General features: G+C 33.1%; 1 protein-coding gene across 1 annotated transcript in view; it reads right to left on the reverse strand.

The window, feature by feature from the left end:
* Positions 1 to 4749: 4749 nt before the first annotated feature.
* Positions 4750 to 20663, reverse strand: part of LOC126886115 (PDZ domain-containing protein 8) — a 52552-nt gene continuing 36638 nt past the window's right edge. The window contains exons 11-13 of the mRNA XM_050652961.1: positions 19708 to 19939; positions 12483 to 12769; positions 4750 to 6287 (exon numbers count right to left, since the gene is read on the reverse strand). Coding sequence (XP_050508918.1) covers positions 6084 to 6287; positions 12483 to 12769; positions 19708 to 19939 — 723 coding nt within the window. The 3' untranslated portion in view covers positions 4750 to 6083. The remainder of the gene's footprint in view (positions 6288 to 12482; positions 12770 to 19707; positions 19940 to 20663) is intronic.

Consider the following 20663-nt stretch of genomic DNA (forward strand, 5'->3'; position numbering starts at 1 on the left):
ACACATGGTCGTCTAAAAACAAGAACGACTGCGAATAAGGCGAAACATCACTTTAAACGATCATAACGTCGAAGTGGTTAAAGAATTTAAATATCTAGGAGCAACAATCACAAATGACAACAAAATAGAGCGAGAAGTTGAAACGCAAATAATGGCAGGAAACAGATCTTTCTTTGCAATGCATCTAATGAAGTCAAAACTTCTTTCAAGAGGTGCAAAAATCCAGATATACAAGACCATAATACGACCAGCAGTCGCGTATGAAAGCGAAACATGGACCCTAACGAAAAGAGAAGTAAATAAATTGCTGGTGTGGGAATGTAAAATCCTTCGGATGATATATGGCCCTTGCAGAAACAGCGTGACAAACGAATGGAGGCGCAGATACAAAAATCTAGTCAGATATATAGACCGATAGACTCAGATGGACAGGGTATGTGATACGCAGTAACGACAATCGTCTTATAAACAATGTGTTCTGGGAAAGGCCAGATGGAAGGTCTGTAGGACGGCGTAGAAAAAGTTGAAAGATGTAGTCAAAGAAGATCTGGAGAAAATGGGAGTGAGACAATGGAAATTAGTGGCACGGGAACGACAAACCTGGAAGGCAACAGTAAGTGCAGTAAAGACTCACGAAGAGTTGTAAAGCCATTGATGATGATGATGCCTTTTCAGAACAAAGTTTTCCTACAAATGTTTACAGTTTGTTTGTGACGTTTGAAAAAACCCAACATTAATTTTATATCGTATCCTAAATATGTTAAAACCGCCCCTGTTAGAAATGTTTCAAAATGTTTCGCAACATTAAGAAACTAAGGAAAATTCCTGTTTATCTGAGTAGGCATTTATTAAATGCCTAAATAATTCGTTAAAATCCTTGAAATAGTCTACGCATACTTTCTTTTCCTTTGAGCGCGAAGAATCCCATGCCGCTATTGGAGTAGATTTTGAAAGATCTCTTGGTTGTCTCAGCCGATTGGTCAATGTCTTCAGCCGAGGAAGGCGATCGGCTTGGCGCGCGAGAGCAGTTCCACAGTACCCTTTGATCTGGTAACACGTCAGCCAGCGGAGGAATTCCGGAGACTTCACCTACCGGCTTGAAATTGTCTTTTGTCGCTATGTTAGATAAAGTGACTGGTTTATCCTTTGTTCTATGACCGTTGAAGAACACCCCTGAAAAGTTTCACTCCATAATGTTGGATTTGAAAGGTGAAAATCGCAGTGCAAATGGTGTGACGCAGTTTTGTGGCCGGTATGGTAGTGTGTGGTTTCTGTTCCTTTTTTGAAGCCCTTGTGGTTAAATATGGTCCAGTTTTAAAGTTTCCCGATGAGATGTTTGGTCTCGTTACAGTTTTATGTTCCTGTTTCAAAGTTCCCAGAGCCCGTTTCGTCATAAGAAGCCACGCCTACCTGTTGGATGGAAAGTTTGGTTAAGTGGTTCGAGTGTGACAATGAGATGTTTTTTTAGAAAAAGAAGTTTGCTTTAATAAGTTTTAGAGTAGAAGAAAAGGAAAATGGCATAGAAACCAAAGAAATATGTTAAAGATAGCCCAGTTTGACCCAAAAGAGGAATCTCAGATGAATGTGCCCCATTTGGTATCCATAAGTAAGAAATATGTCCAGTAAGTACCCAGTAGAGAATCTGAGGATTTTTCAAACGGCGTCCAAATTTCTTTAAATAGTAGGAAAGTCCTCAAGTCTGTGTAAGTATCCTTAGCTTATTTGGTAATGGTAGTTAGTCTTCTTTAAACCCTCCCATCCCTTAAAACGATTCCACGACCCGCCACCGAACAAAACTTAAGCTGCCGTTCGCAAAGAAGGTTTGAGTTCCTGCTCCTACTTTAGCCCCCTTTCGACCACCCAGTATCTATGTATTAGTTTTATTCCTGTCCCCATCTGAGCAGACATGTAAAACGCTTCATGTTCTCCTGTTTTCTAACATTTCAATGGATTCCGGTAGTGATTAATGGTATAAGTGGCGCCTAGCCGTAAGTTCCCATTTCTTATTGTAGGTACCACATCATCTCACATCTAACGGATCGAGCCGATTATTCTAATTTAAGTGACTTAACTTTTTGTTTTTTTGGGATACGTCGAACCTTAAACAATGGAATCTCTAGACCACACATCAAAGGTACTGTAATGGCCCAATTTACTAATAAAATTCTCCTACATGGTCTAAAGCTGAATAAGCTATTGTCACATTACACAAAGATTTTATAGATTTTTTGTTGGAACACCCGTTTAATAAAAATCTTAATAGATAATTAAAAGTATAGATAAAAAATTGCCACTTGCAGTTTGTAGATAATTATGTAGATAATTTTTCGTTATATTATTTGGAAATAAAATACAATTTCAAATGTCGGATAAATCAGGCGGTAGAGAAAGAAACAAAGTTGAAGAAAAACTAATCTTAAAACTTGCAAAAGATTTAAATAGAAAAATAATTTATTTTGTACTGGTTTGAATTCCTTTAAGTTTACTTTTCCTATCTTTATTAATTTAATTCACGCAAACAGCAGTAAACATCTTCAAACTGATGACATGAGAAGTTATATGAAAATATTTGTCGTGTTTTTCAAAATGTATATAAGCATTTAGAAAATAGTGGATTATATGGATATTTGTGGCGTTTTTTCCAAAAAATATAACTAATAATATCTACTTTTGTTCATGATTTGTATAAAAAACTAAAAATATTAGATAAGTATTAATTTTTCAGTCCTAACAATTTCAATCTCAATGTAAAATAATATAAGGTTTGATTAAACATTTTTTGTAAAATATAAAAATTAATTTAAATATTAGGTATAAAGAATAAATAACAAAAACGCATTAAATACATACATTGTTAAACAGTTTAAAAAGAAAAATACAATAATTGGTAAAAATATCTAAAATTTGAAACATATAAAAGGAACTAGAAAAGTGACAAGGAATATAAAGACACCAAAAAGTCTAGGGATATTTTACAAAAATTTTTTTAATACTGTTTTAATTTTCTTATGCGTTTGGTCAAATTTAACAAAAGGGTTTTTCATTATAATTTTTATTTTAACTGTGGAAATGTAGAAATCTTTTTAACTGTTATCAATCTTTTATTTGAGTTACTATTTCGTATAGATCACTAGTAAATACTGCAAAAAACAATATCCAAACTTTAAAAATTTTCTATAAGACAATATATTTCGACATTTAAATTTTTTTAATTATCCCTAGACTGTGTTGATGTATGTTTCAATTATTATCCTATTGTTTAATTTTGTTTCGTCATAAACAATTGTCATTAATCATCTGAAATAGTCGTTGAAGAGTTTGAACATCAAGTCCCGAATATTTTAACAACGGCAAATAAATTTTACGATTTCGGTAGACATCGGTAAACAATCAAACGTGAACAAATCATCAGGAATACGAACTTGTCTCGATGCACGACTCACTTTCTACCATATCTAACGCTATTTTGAAATCCTTATATAAATATATCATTTTCAAAATCAAGCGTAGACTAGCAATGAACCGAACCGCAACAGCTTCTATTGTTATTTCTATTTTGCTCCTGTGTCCTCCAATCTTCTTAATGTCATCAGCCTATCTCATTTGTGGCCTTCCTCTGCTTCTCCTCCCTAACCATCGTCTCTATTGTTGTACATATTTCGTGATTCGATCTTTTACCCTTCAGTGGGGCATTTTAGCGGACGACACTGTAATAGTTGCAAGAACAGTAGAAGAATTACAACGATTACTTACAAACATAAATATTGCCTGCAACAATTATGGCATAAACATCAATATCAAAAAAACCAAGTATACGGTCTTCAGTAAAAACATGACACAAGCAGCACATATTAGTATAAACGGCATGCAAATTGAAAAAATATCAAGTTATCAATACTTGGGAACTTAAATAAACGAAACTGGAGACCAAAACAATGAAATAAAAAGACGTATCGAAATTGCCAGGACCACCTTCATAAACATGAGAAAATTCTTCTGCAACAGAGATATAAGCATCCCTCAACGATTAAAAATGCTAAGAGGCTACGTATTTAACACGCTATTATACGGTGTAGAGGCCTGGACTATCAAACAGAACCACATAAAAAATATTGAAAGTTTCGAGATGTGGTGCTACCGTCGAATGCTGAAGATAAGTTGGGTTGAAAGAATCACAAATCTTGAAGTAATACGAAGGATAGGAAGAGACCCAGAAATTTTGTTAACGATAAAACGAAGAAAACTCGAATATCTGGGTCACCTGATGAGAGGACATAAATACGCATTACTTCAAAATATAATGCAAGGAAAAATAGAAGGAAACCGCAATCCAGGCCGTAGAAGAATGTCATGGTTGCGGAATTTGAGAGAGTGGTTAGGCTGCACCACTAATGAACTTTTTAGGTCAGCTATAAACAAGGTCAGGATAGCCTTGATGATTTTCAATCTCCGATAATAGTGGCACAAGAAGAAGAAGGGCCATTTTAATTTGGAAGCATGTTCTCCTGCGTCGTTTCCTTTGGTTTTCCTTCTAATCCATTTGTTTGTTTTTTTGTCTATAAGTCTCACCCCGAGCATTGATCTTTCCATCGCTCTTTGTGCCTTTACTAGTTTATTTATATTTGCCTTGGTGAGTGTCCACGTGAGTATTGGGAGGATACACTGATCGTAAACTCTGGTTTTCAAAAATTATTATATTTTAGTGTTTTTCAAGCTCCTGCTCAGTTTTCCAAATCCTGCCCACGCTAACCTTATTCTTCAGGTAATTTCAGCAGTTTGATTTTCTTTGTTACCTTTCATTATCTGTCCCAGGTAGATGTATTCGCTTATTGTTTCTACTATACATAAAGAAGCACATTTTCAAAAGTACCTATTCATCACTTGCTCAATTATTTTGTCTCTAATTGCCAGTTTGCAACGAATTCCGTATTCTTGGTCTTGCAACCCTGTAAAATCGACAGAAATGAAAATTTTGAGCCGAATCCATGCGATAATACTGTTTGAGCCAATTTAAATATCATATTAATTGTTGCTTGTTTTGTGTGCACCCTGTATGCAAAACCGTTAGTTATTGAGAATTGTTAAAAGCGCTGGGTAGTGAAAATTTTTGTAATATGGGCACAGCAACCTGCTTCTACTTATCCGTTTGTTTTGATAATAATTACGTCAGAGACATATTAGCTCATATCGTTTTGTTGAGTCGGCAAAACCTGGGAATGTTTCGCTGAAAAGAGAATTTCGGCCAGATAGCGAAATACATTTTTGTATTCAGATTCAGAATGAGAACTTTTCAAGATACCGAATGAAGAGCATCGGAAATGTTTCCGCTTCGGCCGGTAAAATGTAAGTTACAAAGATACTGTAATACACGTTTGACATTTCCGGATTACAGTATAAACACTTTAATGATACGCGATGTGTTATAATTATCCATTTTAGAGATATACGATATACTGTTTATTTTTCGGCATTTAATATTTTGCAAACTGTTAATTTTTTGATTTAAAGCTGATTATAGAAAATAGAAGTACAAAGTCTTTTATTTAATTTCGAATCTCGGGGGTTTGCTAAGATCGGGTAGTTTTTTAAAGGCCCCCACAAATACTTCAATCTGAGTAGAAAATGCAAATAGTAAAGTAGTTTTACTATTAACGATATAAATGAATTGATATTGTATGGGAAAATAGTACAATGAACATAAAAATGTACAGGCGGAAACTAGGATTGTTAAAAGTTTTTTACAATGTACTGTTGCCAAAGTTTATGTTATTTTCAAAGAACTTTTAAATCATACATCAATTTTTTGCATTTTTTTTGTCTCTATCAGTCAACAAGATTTTGTCCGCAGATTCTTCAAAGACCATTTTCCAAATAACATACATATTCACAAGTAAAACTGACTTTTGTCTGCAAGATTATAAATTTCTAGTACGGTCAACACAAACAGAGAATATTTTAGACAAATAATAATTACTTTCCGTACATCAGTATCACCAGATTACTTCATTTTTATACAAACAAAAAGTTATCAATGGATATTGACTTCGATTGGTTTATACCTGAATACATAACAGTCCTTCGATCTAAATGATCTTTTCCTGGGTGTGTTGAAGACTGGAGCAGTAATGTAGCATCAATACTGATAGTCCGTGAACTTTAGCATCTGCCTTTCCCATCAGAAAAGCCAGTTTGGCCTTCTCGACCTCTGAATCTTCGGAACCGATTTGTTTCGACAGCTCCATATGTTCGACGGTGACTGAATCCAGGCTTTTCTTCAGTTCGCCCATCTAAAACATTATTGTATTTAAAATTAATACTATATTGACTTTTGTCAATTTTGTTAACATTAGAATTCCACAAATCAGAACAGGAAACAAAAAAATAAAACACTAAGAATAAAACGGGAAAAACAACAATAGACCAGGGCGGATCTGTGAAAAAACGTCTATTTTTGGATGTGCGAGGTGGCATTCGGATTTTTGCAGATAAAGTTAGGTGACAACTTCAACAATAATAATTGGCTTATGCTCCTTCTCGAATATGGCCGGAACAATAATAAAAAAATTAAAATATTTAAAAATTTCGAAAAACATCGATTTCTTTCTAATTTCTTTGCTTATAACTTTAAAACGATTCATTTTGGAACAAAGTCGTAGGGAAATAAAATAAAGATAATTGGATCTTGTTTGATAAACGACTGGTTAAAAATGTCTTAAATTATTGCCCTTTCTGCAAAATAGCAATAAATACAAAATAAGGGGGCAAAATAAGCCTTTTTTGAAGTTATACTTCTTTATGCGCGATATGAGGGTGAATTTTAATATGATTAAAACCTTCAATCTGGGCGCACTCGCATTATAACTTTGTTCTGATTGGATGTTCAAATGACATGTCAAAAATTATTCAATATGGCGGCTGTGGCACAGCTGTGGTTTGATTATTTATGTTTGTTGCGTTTTGAAATTTGTGGGAAAAGAAACAACAAACAAAAGTTAGTTAATAGTTATACTGCCTTTTTAAATAGTTTTCATATATATTTTTGGACTTTTGGACTATTTTGGACAAGGGAAACTCATTCTAATTTGGTAAGTAGTTTTTATTATAATCATATTGTAATGATACATTTGGATTAGGTTGGAATAAATTTATTTTCTCTAGAATGGGGATTTTAGAGAGAAATCCGAAATTAGGTCCGATTTTTATTTTTCAATTATGATTTTTTGGCGTAGATTTATTTATCTAGTAGGTATGTAATGCTTTGATTTACATGCTTAATTTGATTACCAACAAAAGTTCTACCAATCTTCATCTAATATAATGTTTTCTTACTGTTTTGTTATATTTTAATATTTTCTTCCACAAAAATCAAACTACATAATTTGATTAAATTCAGAACAACTGTCAAACAGTAAAACGTTCAGTTGCCCTATTTTTCCACATGACAAATAATGTGTAATTGGATGAGTGAGTCTAGGCTTCGATTACGAATCAAAGCGCCCCCAAATTCGCGGGTTCGAATCCCGATGCAAGTTTTTATTTTTATATTTTTTTATGATTGTAAGTATATTTGTTATATAATTTTTTTTTCAGAAAATGCGTATTTAAAATTTTTGCCAACAATTATTATCGTTCAGAAATCATTTTTTCTTTGAGGCATTTTTCAATGTGTTTGTGTGCGTTTTATTCTTTTATTTTTTTTTTAATTTTTGGTATTGTCTTAATAAAATTTTTCGGAAAGTAGTAAGTCTTAAAATTAGTCTAATATTTAAATAAAATATAAATAAACTGTTTAAAGTACATTATATCAATTTCGTTAAAATTACATAATATGTAATAGAAGTATAACTTCTTACGTGCGTACAAAGTACACACACATTCTTTTTTATTCAATGTTTTTCAACCATTTTGGTTGCACTTAGAACTTTGGTAATTCGCTTAGAGAATTCTTACAACATACTTAAATCGTTCACCAAATTTCACTAAAATCAACCTGATAGATTTTGCAGAATAATTTTGCAATCTAATTTTTTTTTCAAAGTTCAAATTTTTATATAAAGAGGTTCTCTACCTATCACACACTTTACAGAATTAAAATCAGATTACTTAAGCGGCCTCAGCACTGTTTTAAAGTTATAAACAATTTTTTGGCTTATAAACATATACAGTGAGAACGTTTGAGTTGGCATAAATTCATTTTCTCGAGAAAAGGCGTCTTTGGAGATAAATCCCGAAAGAGGTCGATTTTTATTTTTAAATTCTAATTTTTTGGTATTTATATCATACTAGTGACGTCATCCCTCTGGGCATGATGACGTAATCGATGATTTTTTTAAATGAGAATAGGTGTCGTGTGATAGCTCAATCGAAAGGCTATTCACTTTTGTATTCACTAATGTAAACATTAACATAATTACTTATACAGGGTTTAAATAAAAAAAAATTTGAATTAAATTAATTCCAAAATTTTTATATTACGTCATCACACCCAGATGGACGACGTCACTAGTATAATATTTATGCCAAAAAATTATAATTTAAAAATAAAAATCGATCTGTTTCAGGATTTATCTCCAGAGTTGCCCATTCTCAAGAAAATGAATTTGTTCCAACTCAAACGTCCTCACTGTATTTGTTTATAAGCCAAAACATTGTTTATGACTTTAAAACAGTGCTGAGGCTGCTTAAATAATCCGATTTTAATTCTGTAAAGTGTATTAGATAGGTAGAGAACCTCTTTATATGTAAAAAAATTAGCAAACTTCTAAATGGTCTACTTTTTGTTCAGTTGTTTAATTTAATTTGAACTTAAAAAAAATTAGATTGCAAAATTATTATGTAAAATCTATTAGGTCGATTTTAATGAAATTTGTTAGACTGTTTAAGTACGTATATCGTAAGAATTTTCTAAGAGAATTATGAAGGTTCTAAGTGGTTGAAAAACACTGAACAAAAACAGGCTTATTTTGCCCCCTTATTTTGTATATATTGCTATTTTGCAGAAAGGGTAATAATTTAAGACATTTTTAACTAGTCGTATATTATACAAAATTCAATTATCCTTATTTTCCTTCCCTACGACTTTGTTCCAAAATAAATCGTTTTAAGTTATAAGCAATGAAAGTACAAAAAAAATCGAAATTTTTCGAAATTTTTAAACATTTCAGTTTTTTTATTAATGTTCCGGGCATATTTGAGAAGGAGCATAGGCCAATTATAATTATTGAAGTTGTCACCTAACCTTATCTGCAAAAATCCGAATGCCACTCCTCACATCCACCTTAAAACAGATCCGCCCTGGTCTACAAGGAAAACAACCACTATTCAAAATGCACTTTTTTGCAAAGTTTTATTTTGAGAAACTTGAGATTTTCTCACAGTATAGGGCTTTTCATCGATTGTCATTTGTTTCGAGCTTCTGTCATGTGTCACATAATATTAATGTATCTACGTCATACGTCTTTGGTTTGTATCATTGGTACAGTAGGAAAAATGAAAGAATACCCATGAACGAACATATAAAACACGCTCTATTTTCCTGTCACCGTGTCACACAAAAAATTGGCCAGCGCAAGTACATGTAATAATTATTGTTACATGTACTTGCACTGGACAATTTTCTTTGTGACACGGTGACAGGAGAATACAGCGTGTTTTATATGTTCGTTCATGGGTATTCTTTCATTTTTCCGACTGTATATACCAATAACGTACGACGTAGATATGTTAATATTATGTGACACATGGCAGAAGCTCGAAACAAATGACTGTGAATGAAAAGCCCTATATGATATATGACATTAGTGCGCAGAAAAGTGACGTTTCTGTGCCGGAAAGTTCTTTTCTGCACAGTACTATTACATTCCACAAAAAATATGATTATACCATGTTTTGATGAAATTGTTTTATTTGAGATATTAGATTTGATAATACTTTTCAAAAAAGAACCGATTTAACTACATCTCATGTCCGAGAAATCTGGAAAATTCGCTAATTTAACCAATTATTTTTGAACTTTATTAAATTAGTATTCTACAAATGACTACCTCATTATAATCTTCTGTTTACATCTGTGTTTACATCAACCAATAAGGATTTAGCAACCTCAGCAAGATATGTCGAATGAAGTAGGTTTGGTGGAAATCAATGTCTGCATAAATATAACGTCAAATGTGACATTATTTTATAATAATTATTTAAAATAGTTTAAATTCAAACAAATCAAGGCAGCGCATTAATTTTTTAACTGATTTCTGTGTAATTAGTTTAGGTACAAGGAATTTAAATTGATTAGTATTAATTAAATACAGTTTAAAATTTATAATTTATTATTATAATAAATCTTCGTTTCGAAATTGTGATTTTTATTTTTATCAAAAACTGTGGTTGTAGCAAAAGTATAGTGTGTAACACGTACAGAAACTAACTTTTCAAACTCGTGAGAAATTAGTACCTTTCTGCACTTGTTGCACAATATACTATTTTAGTGTATTATATGGTTCGGCCTGTCTGCTGTCTATTTCTTTCCAGTGAAATACCTCTTACACATTCCACAACATTGTCATAGCACAATGTTCTTCCTTTTTCTTCGGGTGCTCTCCTCAGGTTTTCTATTGGTCAGCTGCTCAAGACTATTTTTGGTATTCTACTCGTATCTCTATCTATCATTTGCTCATGCTCTAATCATTGCAGTACCTGTGATCATCGTCACTGGCTTGACAATCCTTTATGAGTCTTGGCCTCTTCCAGGATTTTTCTTCATTCTGGCCTATTTCGTGCTTTTTTCCTCAATTTTTTATTTTTAAGGTTGTTTTATAATTTTCTATTTGTTCGATGTATCTCACCTTCGGCCTTCCTCTTGTTCTGTTTCCTACTGGCACTTGTTTTCTATTTTGTTTGGTATTACATATTCTTCCATTCTTTCCACATGTCCCATCCAACGCAGCTGTCCTATTTTAATGAATGTTACGGGAACCGGATCCTGGTAAATTTTGTACAGTTCAAAGTTATATCTTCGTCATATTTCTCGCAGTATTTGTGATGTGGCGAAATTTTTAATGTTGGGCCCTCATACAATAATCATATTCGTTATTTATCCTTTGTTTCCACTCATTCTCAGCTTTTTTCCTCCACAGATTCCGCTCAATATGTTTCTTCACCTCACTATTATGATTTCTTCTTATTTTCTTAACATCCATGTTACATGAGATTTTATAAATCACCCACTTAAAAACTGAAATTCCCTCAAATTGAAGCTCAAATCCCCCAAATTTAAATTTTTGCTGCATTTTAATAAATTAGTAGTCAAATGAAGAGAACAGTAAACCAAAATATACTACTTATCAACGAGGGCCCTGGAAATAATTCATAGTTCCTATCGTCTTCGATTATATGGGAGTATAATATACAGTTCTATTTACATTCGCAAATTTAATTTACCATGACCCCTTAAAATCCATCATAATTTTCCGCCCCCAAAAAATTCCACTACAATTTCTGCTTAGAAAAATTTCCCTAATAGACGTTTTCAAATTACCCAAAAATAGGAAAATACACCAATCTGGCAACCTTGTTCCTATCTACTTTATGATACACCACTGAATCCGAACAGCACTGTTTGGTCATCGGCGGTGGCCGACGACGGGTATTTACTTTAGGTTATCTATCGATCCTGTACCATGTTCCGAACAATATCTAGCACTCACTCCAACTTGTACTATTTCTACATAAGGTGCTCTTTATTACTTCAAACTTTGTTACTCAAATGTTATTTCTCTTACCGTATAAGAACTAACTATCTCATAGCGGTGACGGATACATCACACCGAATTTAAGTAAATAGTTATGGGCATCGTTATCCCTGAGAGTTATCTTAACTTTAACTGAAACTTTAAAGATAACTTCGGTCATCCATCACAGGGCTGAATGTTTGAACATTATCGCCAATGTTTGTTGGGGTTCCGGAGCATGCGCGCATCGTCAGGCATCTGTCTGATCACGCAGGAAAGCCCTGTTTATTTTCGAGTGAAATCTTTCCGGATCGACGGGTTGGACGAAGTTCTCCAAACTATCCTGAACCAATTCATTGGCCTCCAAGAAGTCCAGATTTGACAACGCTGGACATTGCACTGTGAGGTTTCATTAAAGAGGACGTTAGAAAACGCAGATCTGCTTCGAATGACGACTTGCGAAACGGAGTTCGCCAAGCGTTTACGTCAGTGACTGCGGACATGCTGAGACGGATGAACATACAAACATGGCTTCGTATCAAGTGGTGTGGCGATAATGGAGGAAAGCATACCGATGTTTTAGATAAATGAATAATTAATAAATAACTCACAAACAAAATTATGTTATTATTTTTCCCTCTGTAGTATAACAAAAAACAATTCATTACTGTAAAGGAACTTTCCGGTCACCCTAGTACTGTTTCACTCTAAATTCTAGTACCTCCCGTCCCCAACAAACTAGAAGCAACCACTTACCATCAGATTGATCTTCTCCACTCTCTCCTCGTGCGCCAGATGCGAGTACATCTGCCTTCCTGTCTCCTTGGCCGCGTCCATCAGCGACTCATCATTGGGGCACTGCATAACTTGGTCCAGCAGTCTGTTGATGCAGTCCGACGCTTCGGCGGGGTTCTTCTGGACTTCCTCTAGGACCTCGGGGCACATTAGGAACGGATTGATCGCCACCAGAGATTGCTTCCTGCTCGGTGTTCGCTGCGGTGACGGTGGCAGGCTTCTCGACGTACAACCTATGAAGGGAGAGCCTAAAAAATCGGTGTCGTGTTGTAGTGTTAGCAGGTTAGTAGTGGAGATTCAAAAATACGTAAAATGTTTTTCATGCTTAAGTACCTGGCAAGTCTTTTTAGCCAGGTATAGATTAAGTCTAGACTATTTTTATTATTATTTTTTTTTAATACACAGATACCAAGATTTTAAACAAACGGATAACAAAATAGAAACGAGCCTTAGAGAATCACAAACAAAAATAGACTCATAAAGAGTGAAAAAAGGACTACAAAGTAATAGTTAGTGAGACTTCAGAATATAAATTATTGAGTGACTTTGAGTAGATATGAGAAATGACAGACAAAAATCTGAAAGGAACAAAAAAAACGAAGTGGTCATGAGTCATGAGGCACAATGTGCATAAATATAAGAGAAAATAAGTTGGTATAGAAAGAACAGTCCAAATAAATTTCTTAGAAACGAAGATACATATAGGTTTGATGGAGTAACCACTTATATTGGTAAGATTGTATGGGATGATGATAGAGTTCATTTGATGGTACAACTGCATCAGGACTCAGTGCTAAGTTCTTTAGTACCGGACCAGATAAGAGGAATATTCTACAGAGATATTTCTTGATGATGATGAGATAGGATATACAATTAGGGCAAAGACAGTAACAATTGAGACAGATGTATGAAGAAGAAGGCCTAAAAATCACAAGGACAAAAGCAGAATACATCTAGAACGTCATTTTGAATTTTTCAAATCTATAAAAGCATTGTAAGACCAGCTAAGAAAAAGTTTCAAAGTTAAGACGAAACTTATTAGCTACAAAGGATTTAATTCTACCTGGAAAAAGATCTAAGTAGACCCAGAAGATAATATGGAGAAAACAGATAGAAGAGATATAAAAATAAACCCAGTAGGTGCTCACACGCTACATAAAACGGGATTGATACAAAGCCTCTTCTTCTTCTGTTTGTGTAGATATGACTCTGTCTGTTTTTTGTGTGCTTCGAGTAAGTTTGCATTCCTACGTTTTCGTGGTCTTCGTTTCTGAATGTTTAGTTTTTACAAGGTTTCCAGTAGCTTCTCGTGCTTAACATAGTCAGAGGCCTTAGTATAGTCGATAAATCAGACATATATAAAATATCTTAGTTGACATCTATACATCTCTGTGCCAGTACATTAAAGGCAAACAAGGCTTCTCCAATTCCCAAATCAAGACTTTTAATATACAATATACAGTATGTCCCTGTAAGTTGTATCCATATGGAAAACTTTTTTATTATTAATTTTATAAAAAAAAGTTATTCTTCATAAAAAACTCTGCATGGTCCAAAACCTAAGAATTAACCATCAAATATCAAATTTTTTGAATATTATACGAGGTATGTCAAAAAGTTTGAATTTCACTCAAGAGTAAAGCAGCTTTATTTTTCATATTGAAAATTGCTATTATGGAAAGTTGTTTGGAATTAAAAACTATATTCTAATATGCAATTACATCCTTCTAATTGAAAAAAAATTGAAAAATTATGGATAACTAACATTATTTTCAGTTATTTCAATTCAGATTCAACTTTTTTATTGTTAATTTTACGAAAAAAGTGATTCTTAATAAAAAGTTCTGCATTGTCTGAAACCTAAAATACAACCATCTTATGTCAAATTTTATCAATTTTATACGAGGTATGTCAAAAAATATGAATTTCGCTCAAGAGTAAAATACGTTTATTTTTCACAATATCGAAAATTGTTATTATGAAAAGTTATTTAGAATTAAAAACTATGTTCAAGTATGTAATTACATCCTTCTAATTGAAATATTCTGAACTATAAAGGTACTTCACTTTTGATTTAAATTTAAATTTGATATAAGATGGTTGTATTTTAGGTTTTAGTTAGACCATCCAGAACTTTTTATTAAGAATTACTTTTTTTCGTAAAATTAATAATAAAAGAGTTATCAGAATTGAAATAACTGAATTAGAAGAATGTAATTGCATATTAGAATATAGTTTTTAACCAAACAACTTTTCATAATAGCAATTTTCAATATTGTGAAAAATAAAGCTACTTTACTCTTGAGTGAAATTCAAACTTTTTGACATACCTCGTATAACATTCAAAAAATTGGATATCTGATGGTTGAATCTTAGGTTTTGGACCGTGCAGAACTTTTTATAAAGAATAACTTTTTTTCGTAAAATTAATAATAAAAAAGTTTTCCATATGGATACAACTTACAGGGACATACTGTATGGCTCATTAAGCTAGGACTCATTGGAATGGTGCGATGGGTGAAAAGCTATTATTTTGGAAGTATTCCAGTTCTATATTTACAATTGAACAGGTCCACCAAAACAGGTACCTATAGATTTGTCGTCCAGTGTTATTAAGAGTTCACAATAAATCTCATCTGGCCGTACTAGTGATAAAGCACTTTTTGCTATTTCCATTGCTTGTTTTACCTCTTCAGGTGTTATTGGAGGTGTATCTTCCCAAAATGTTAAGATGCAATTCCTTGATGTACACTCCTGGCCAAAATAATCGGGACACCTTAAAAATTGGTCATTTTTGATGTCTCGAATATCTTAAACCTGTTGTCCGATTTTAGTGATTTTTTAATATATTATAGCCTTATTCTCTAAGAATATCGATGTAGTAATAGTGTTGCTGAACAGGTAAATGTCATTGTATATCGGGTGTAACAATAATACTGTGTTTTTCCTGAAAGTTCGTAACACCCAGTGAAATATTCTAGCATTTAAAAAATATTGAAACTAAAACTCAATTGTAGCCATAACCTTTCTTAACATTCTGCTTTTTGACTCATTCACTTATGTTGAATAATGAAAAATTAGGTACTTTGACAACTAGCCATGTTCTTCATCAATACAGGGCGTTTCTAAATAAGTGCGACAAACTTTAAGGGGTAATTCTACATAAAAAAATAATGACCGTTTGATTTATAAACATATGTCTGCAAATGCTTCGTTTTCGAGATACAGGATGTTGAATTTTTTCTTACACACTGACGATTTATTTATTGCTCTAAAACCGGTTGAGATATGCAAATGAAATTTGGTGGGTTTTAAGGGGTAGTTATTGCGCATTTTTTGACATACAATTATGTAGTTTACATTCACCATTGGCGTGCATACGGGTCTAGACCTGGATCCCGCGTAAGAAAAAAAAGTTGATTAATAGCAAGCTGAAAATTTGTTAATAGCTTAACGGTGTCTAGTCGGACAAACTTTGATGCACGGGAACACTGAAACAGGGGAAGTTTTAACGGTGGAGCATGATAAACGTGTCGTCCTGACAAGGTTATGATGGTGAAAAATAGCAAGTTGTTTTTAAGTTTATTCAATAGCCAACGTTATATAATATATGAAAAAATGTTTGTCCGACAAAAAGGTTGAGCATTTTAACGAGTCCGACACGTAGAACATGTCACATCACAGGAACTATGTTGTTGATGAATAGCAGTCTGATTTTTGCATGAGAGTTTAATGAAAGGGTAAAAAAGCAATTGGAAGTTCTGTCGGACAAAATGAATGGGAAATTTTCCTAGTCGGACATTCTAAACATGTAAGATATAGACAAAAATGTTGGTGATAAATAGCAAGCTAATTTTGATTTGTTTATGTACAAATTATATTTTGTAACGCAAAAAGTTATATGTCGGACAAAAAGTTTGGGCAAATCGAAGGAAATAAATAAAAAAACATTTTTTCAGAATGACTTAGACACATATTGATAAAGCTATTTTAGTTGTGTATTATTATTTATATTCACATATTTGCATGTGCATATATATACATGCACACTCCAAAAACAGTGAGGTAAGTATCAATGCATGTATATATTGCAAAACAATTATTTTTTTGGGTTGAGTTTGTTCTAGATATTCTCAAAATGACAATAAAAAATGTCAAAGAACATATGAAAGCAATCTCTTAGGGTTTTCTAATTAGGCGCATCAGAAAGTACGGAAAATTTCCTACAAAAAACGTTGTATACATTTTTTTCCATACTCAAATCTTAACGCTGTAAACGACATTGAAAAATGTGAAGAGTCTAAAACTTCGGTGCTTTTAAGAATAGACGTAAATATGACACATTATGCTTAGAAGTATGTATTAGAAGGCTGCATTTGTCAGTGTGACACTTTGTGCTATACAAAGTAGTATTTGAAAGTACATGGTCTCTGAGTTTCTGTTTGTCACGTGTGTTGGAAATTAAAATTTATATTAACTATGGAGTGTTTTTGTGTCTATTTTTGAGTGTCGCACAGAACAGTAAACAGAACAGTTTAAATTTTAAGTCGCCAAATCAAAAGTGAAACCATTCAACGGAAAATTTTTGAGTAATTTTCGAACATTTTACAAAGTTAGTAAAATACTTGGTCATCAATTCAATGAGGTTCAGTTGCCAGATAATTGTGAAAGTTCTATTGAATATCATTCTTCGTGCTATAATGCTTTGCTTGATTGAAAAAGGGTACCTAAATAAATTATTACTAAAATTGTATAACGTAATTTTTCTCAACTTTCTACAAATGAAACAATAATGTAATTAATATGTCACATGGCAAGAAATAATTTGCTGCCAAAATAAATCGATTAGTTTAAATTTGAAGTTACGATTGCAATTTATTATGAATTATTGTCAAAAGTGACAGTTTTTCTTAAATGGAAATGTATTCATAGACATAAGGGTAGACAGGGAATACAGTGCAAAAAGTCAATAGGTGGTCTATCTATCTCTTTTAACCAAGCGATCCCGCGCATGTGGCAGACAAAGATAGCTAGACCACTCAATCCATAATATAATTTGCCTGATCTACTATAAATGTATTACAGTGAGGTATCTAAATGATGTTGACATAAATCGAAAGATATCGATTGTAACTGATTGCAGGTACTTTTGACATAGAATAATCACCCCTTATTGAAATTTCAAAAATTATTTTTTTAAATTGTCCGACTACAAAATCCACCCCTTATTTTTTTCCGACAACAGTCATTCTTGGTAAGGAATAATTTATTTAATTAAATTTCGTCTTTGTCGGAAAGCTATTTATCACCAGCATTTTTGTCTATATCTTACCTGTTTAGAATGTTCGACTACGAAAACTTCCCATTAATTTTGTCGGATAGAACTTCCAATTGCTTTTTTAACCTTTCATTAAACTCTCATGCAAAAATCAGACTGCTATTCATCACCAACATAATTTCTGTGATGTGACATGTTCTACGTGTCGGAATCGTTAAAATGCCCAACATTTTTGTCGGACAAACATTTTCGCATATATTACATAACGTTGGCTATCGAATAAACTTAAAAACAACTTGCTATTTTTCACAATCATAAACTTGTCAGGAAGACACGTTTGTCATGCTCCACAATTAAAACTTCCCCTGGTCCAGTGTTCCCGTGCATCAAAGTTTGTCCGACTAGTCACCGTTAAGCTATTAACAAATTTTCAGCTTGCCATTAATCAACTTTTCTTTCTTACGCGGGATCCAGGTCTAGTCATTTTACCCGGTCATATTACCTGTATGCACACCAATAGTGAATATAAAATTTTTAGTTGTATGTCAAAAATGTGAAATAAATACCTCTTAAAACCTACCAAATTTCATATGCATGTCTCAACCTGTTTTAAAGCAATAAAATAAATCGCCAGTTTGTAAGAAAAAATTCAGCATCGCGTATCTCGGAAACGAAGCATTTGCGGACATATGTTTATAAAGAAGACTGTCATTATTTTTTCATGTAGACTAACCTAGAAGTTTGTCGCACTTATTTGGAAACACCCTTTATAAGAACATGGCTAGTTGTTAAAGTACATAACTTTTTTATTATCCAACATAAGTAAATGAGTCAAAAAACAGAATGTTAAGAAAGCCTAAGGCTATAATTGTGTTTTAATTTCAATATTTTTTAAATGCTAGAATGCCTGTAATTCCACAGGGTGTTCCGAACTTTGAGGAAAAAACACAGTATTATTGTTACACCCAGTATACAATGACGTTTACCTGTTCAGCAACAATATTACTACATCGAGATTCTTAAAGAACAAGGCTATAACATACTAAAAAAATCACTAAAATCGGACAACAGGTTTAGGAGATTCGAGACATCAAAAATGACCCATTTTTAAGGTGTCCCGATTTTTTTGGCCAGGAGTGTATTATCATTGAAGAGCTAAGATATGAATTATTTCAATGTATAATTTTTTGACCATTATTGTATCGTTTTCATTATTTCTTAATTTGTTTGTTTCTTATTTGAATCTAAGATCGACAAATACCGTAGAACACCAAAAATACGAAAGAAAGAAAGGTATTAATACCAACATATACTGTTGATGATACTGTTAGTGTGAATGAACCTGCAGATCTTTTTTTTTGTGGCTTTAAGGTAAAACCCACACAGCCAGATACAAATTTTGTAAAAGAGAGTACAAGGATTTAACACAAGGATTACACTCTTCTCGCCCGGGGGCCAATCAGGGCATTTTATAAACGATCAAAAGTAGGCCTCGGATAGATAAGGTCTTCCTTAATACATTAAGGAAAGACATAAGGTAGCAGCAACAGGTATTGTTAAAAAACCTGCAGATCTACAACAACCTTAAATTATATAGAACTTAGGAATGTGAGCCGGAATATAAAAATGTGTTGGAGTGATAATTATTGGAGGACTTATGTATTAGCTATGTTACAACTTATTGTTATTTACATTTATATTTTTTGTTATTTAGTTAATAAGAAATATATGAAGAGAAAAAAAACGTTTAAGAGTAATAAGATTTTTAAAACTATGTAGTAATCTTGTCTATTTTTAACAAAAACATGCCAATTGAGTTTAACATTTCAAATCTCAACTATAAAGAGTGAAAAGTGCTGCAGAATAGAGTGTATAGTTGAAAAAGTTTGTGCAGGAAGAAAAACTTACCTGGTATAGCTAGATTATTAACACTATTAACGCGTTTCAGGCCGTTTCCTAGGGATTTCGTTTCTGACAGGTCCTCACCGACTTCCGTCATCGTAATTTCCGGTCCTTCGGATGCAGAATGGTCGACTTTTAGGTTAGGGTTGCATCCGTTGCTCATTTGGCATTTTACTATGCACTTTTTGTGACAGCATAGTCCACATTGTTTGCATTGGACAGCGTCCTTTAACCAAATCTAAAAAAGTTGTCCAAATACTGTAATCAATCAATGATAATTTGGAAAATACAAATTTATATAATTTATTTTATAGAGGACGGACTACTATGCACCTGAAGATATTACATTATTGATCACAACGTTGTAGTAATGGGACGTGATTTCACTACCGGTGATTCAGTCACCGTGATTTATAAATCACCGATAACTACCGTTCCTGGCTATCTTCGATAATCGTGATCAGTGAATCTGGAAACACAAGGATGTACTAGTGTGTAACTTTTAAGCACCACACTTTCTTTTACATTGTTCACAAAGTATATAAAATCATCATATTCACAAGTTCCTATGCTGCCGGGAAATAAATCTGAAATTAAGAACAAGAATGTTAAGGTGCTATATTTTCTGAGTTCTGTTGTGCGGCATGGAAGCATGGACACTGAAAAAGATAAAACATCAAAAACATTGAGGCATTCAAGATGTGGTGCTACAGGAGAATGTGAAAAAAACCATGGATAGAGAAAGTAACACATCAAGATGTTTTGCTGAAGATGGGGAAGGAATGCGAAGTCATAAAAACTATCCAAACAAGAAAACTGGAATATCTAGGCCACATAATGAGAGGGGAAAAGTATTCCCCGCTACGGTTCATAATCCAAGGAAAAATCTCGGGGAAGAGAAATGTGGGACGTAGGAGGATTTCATGGTTCCGAAATTTAAGAGAGTGGTACGGGTGTAGTTC

This window comes from Diabrotica virgifera, chromosome 1 (genome assembly GCF_917563875.1).
Source record: "Diabrotica virgifera virgifera chromosome 1, PGI_DIABVI_V3a".
Classification (NCBI taxonomy): Eukaryota; Metazoa; Arthropoda; class Insecta; order Coleoptera; family Chrysomelidae; genus Diabrotica; species Diabrotica virgifera.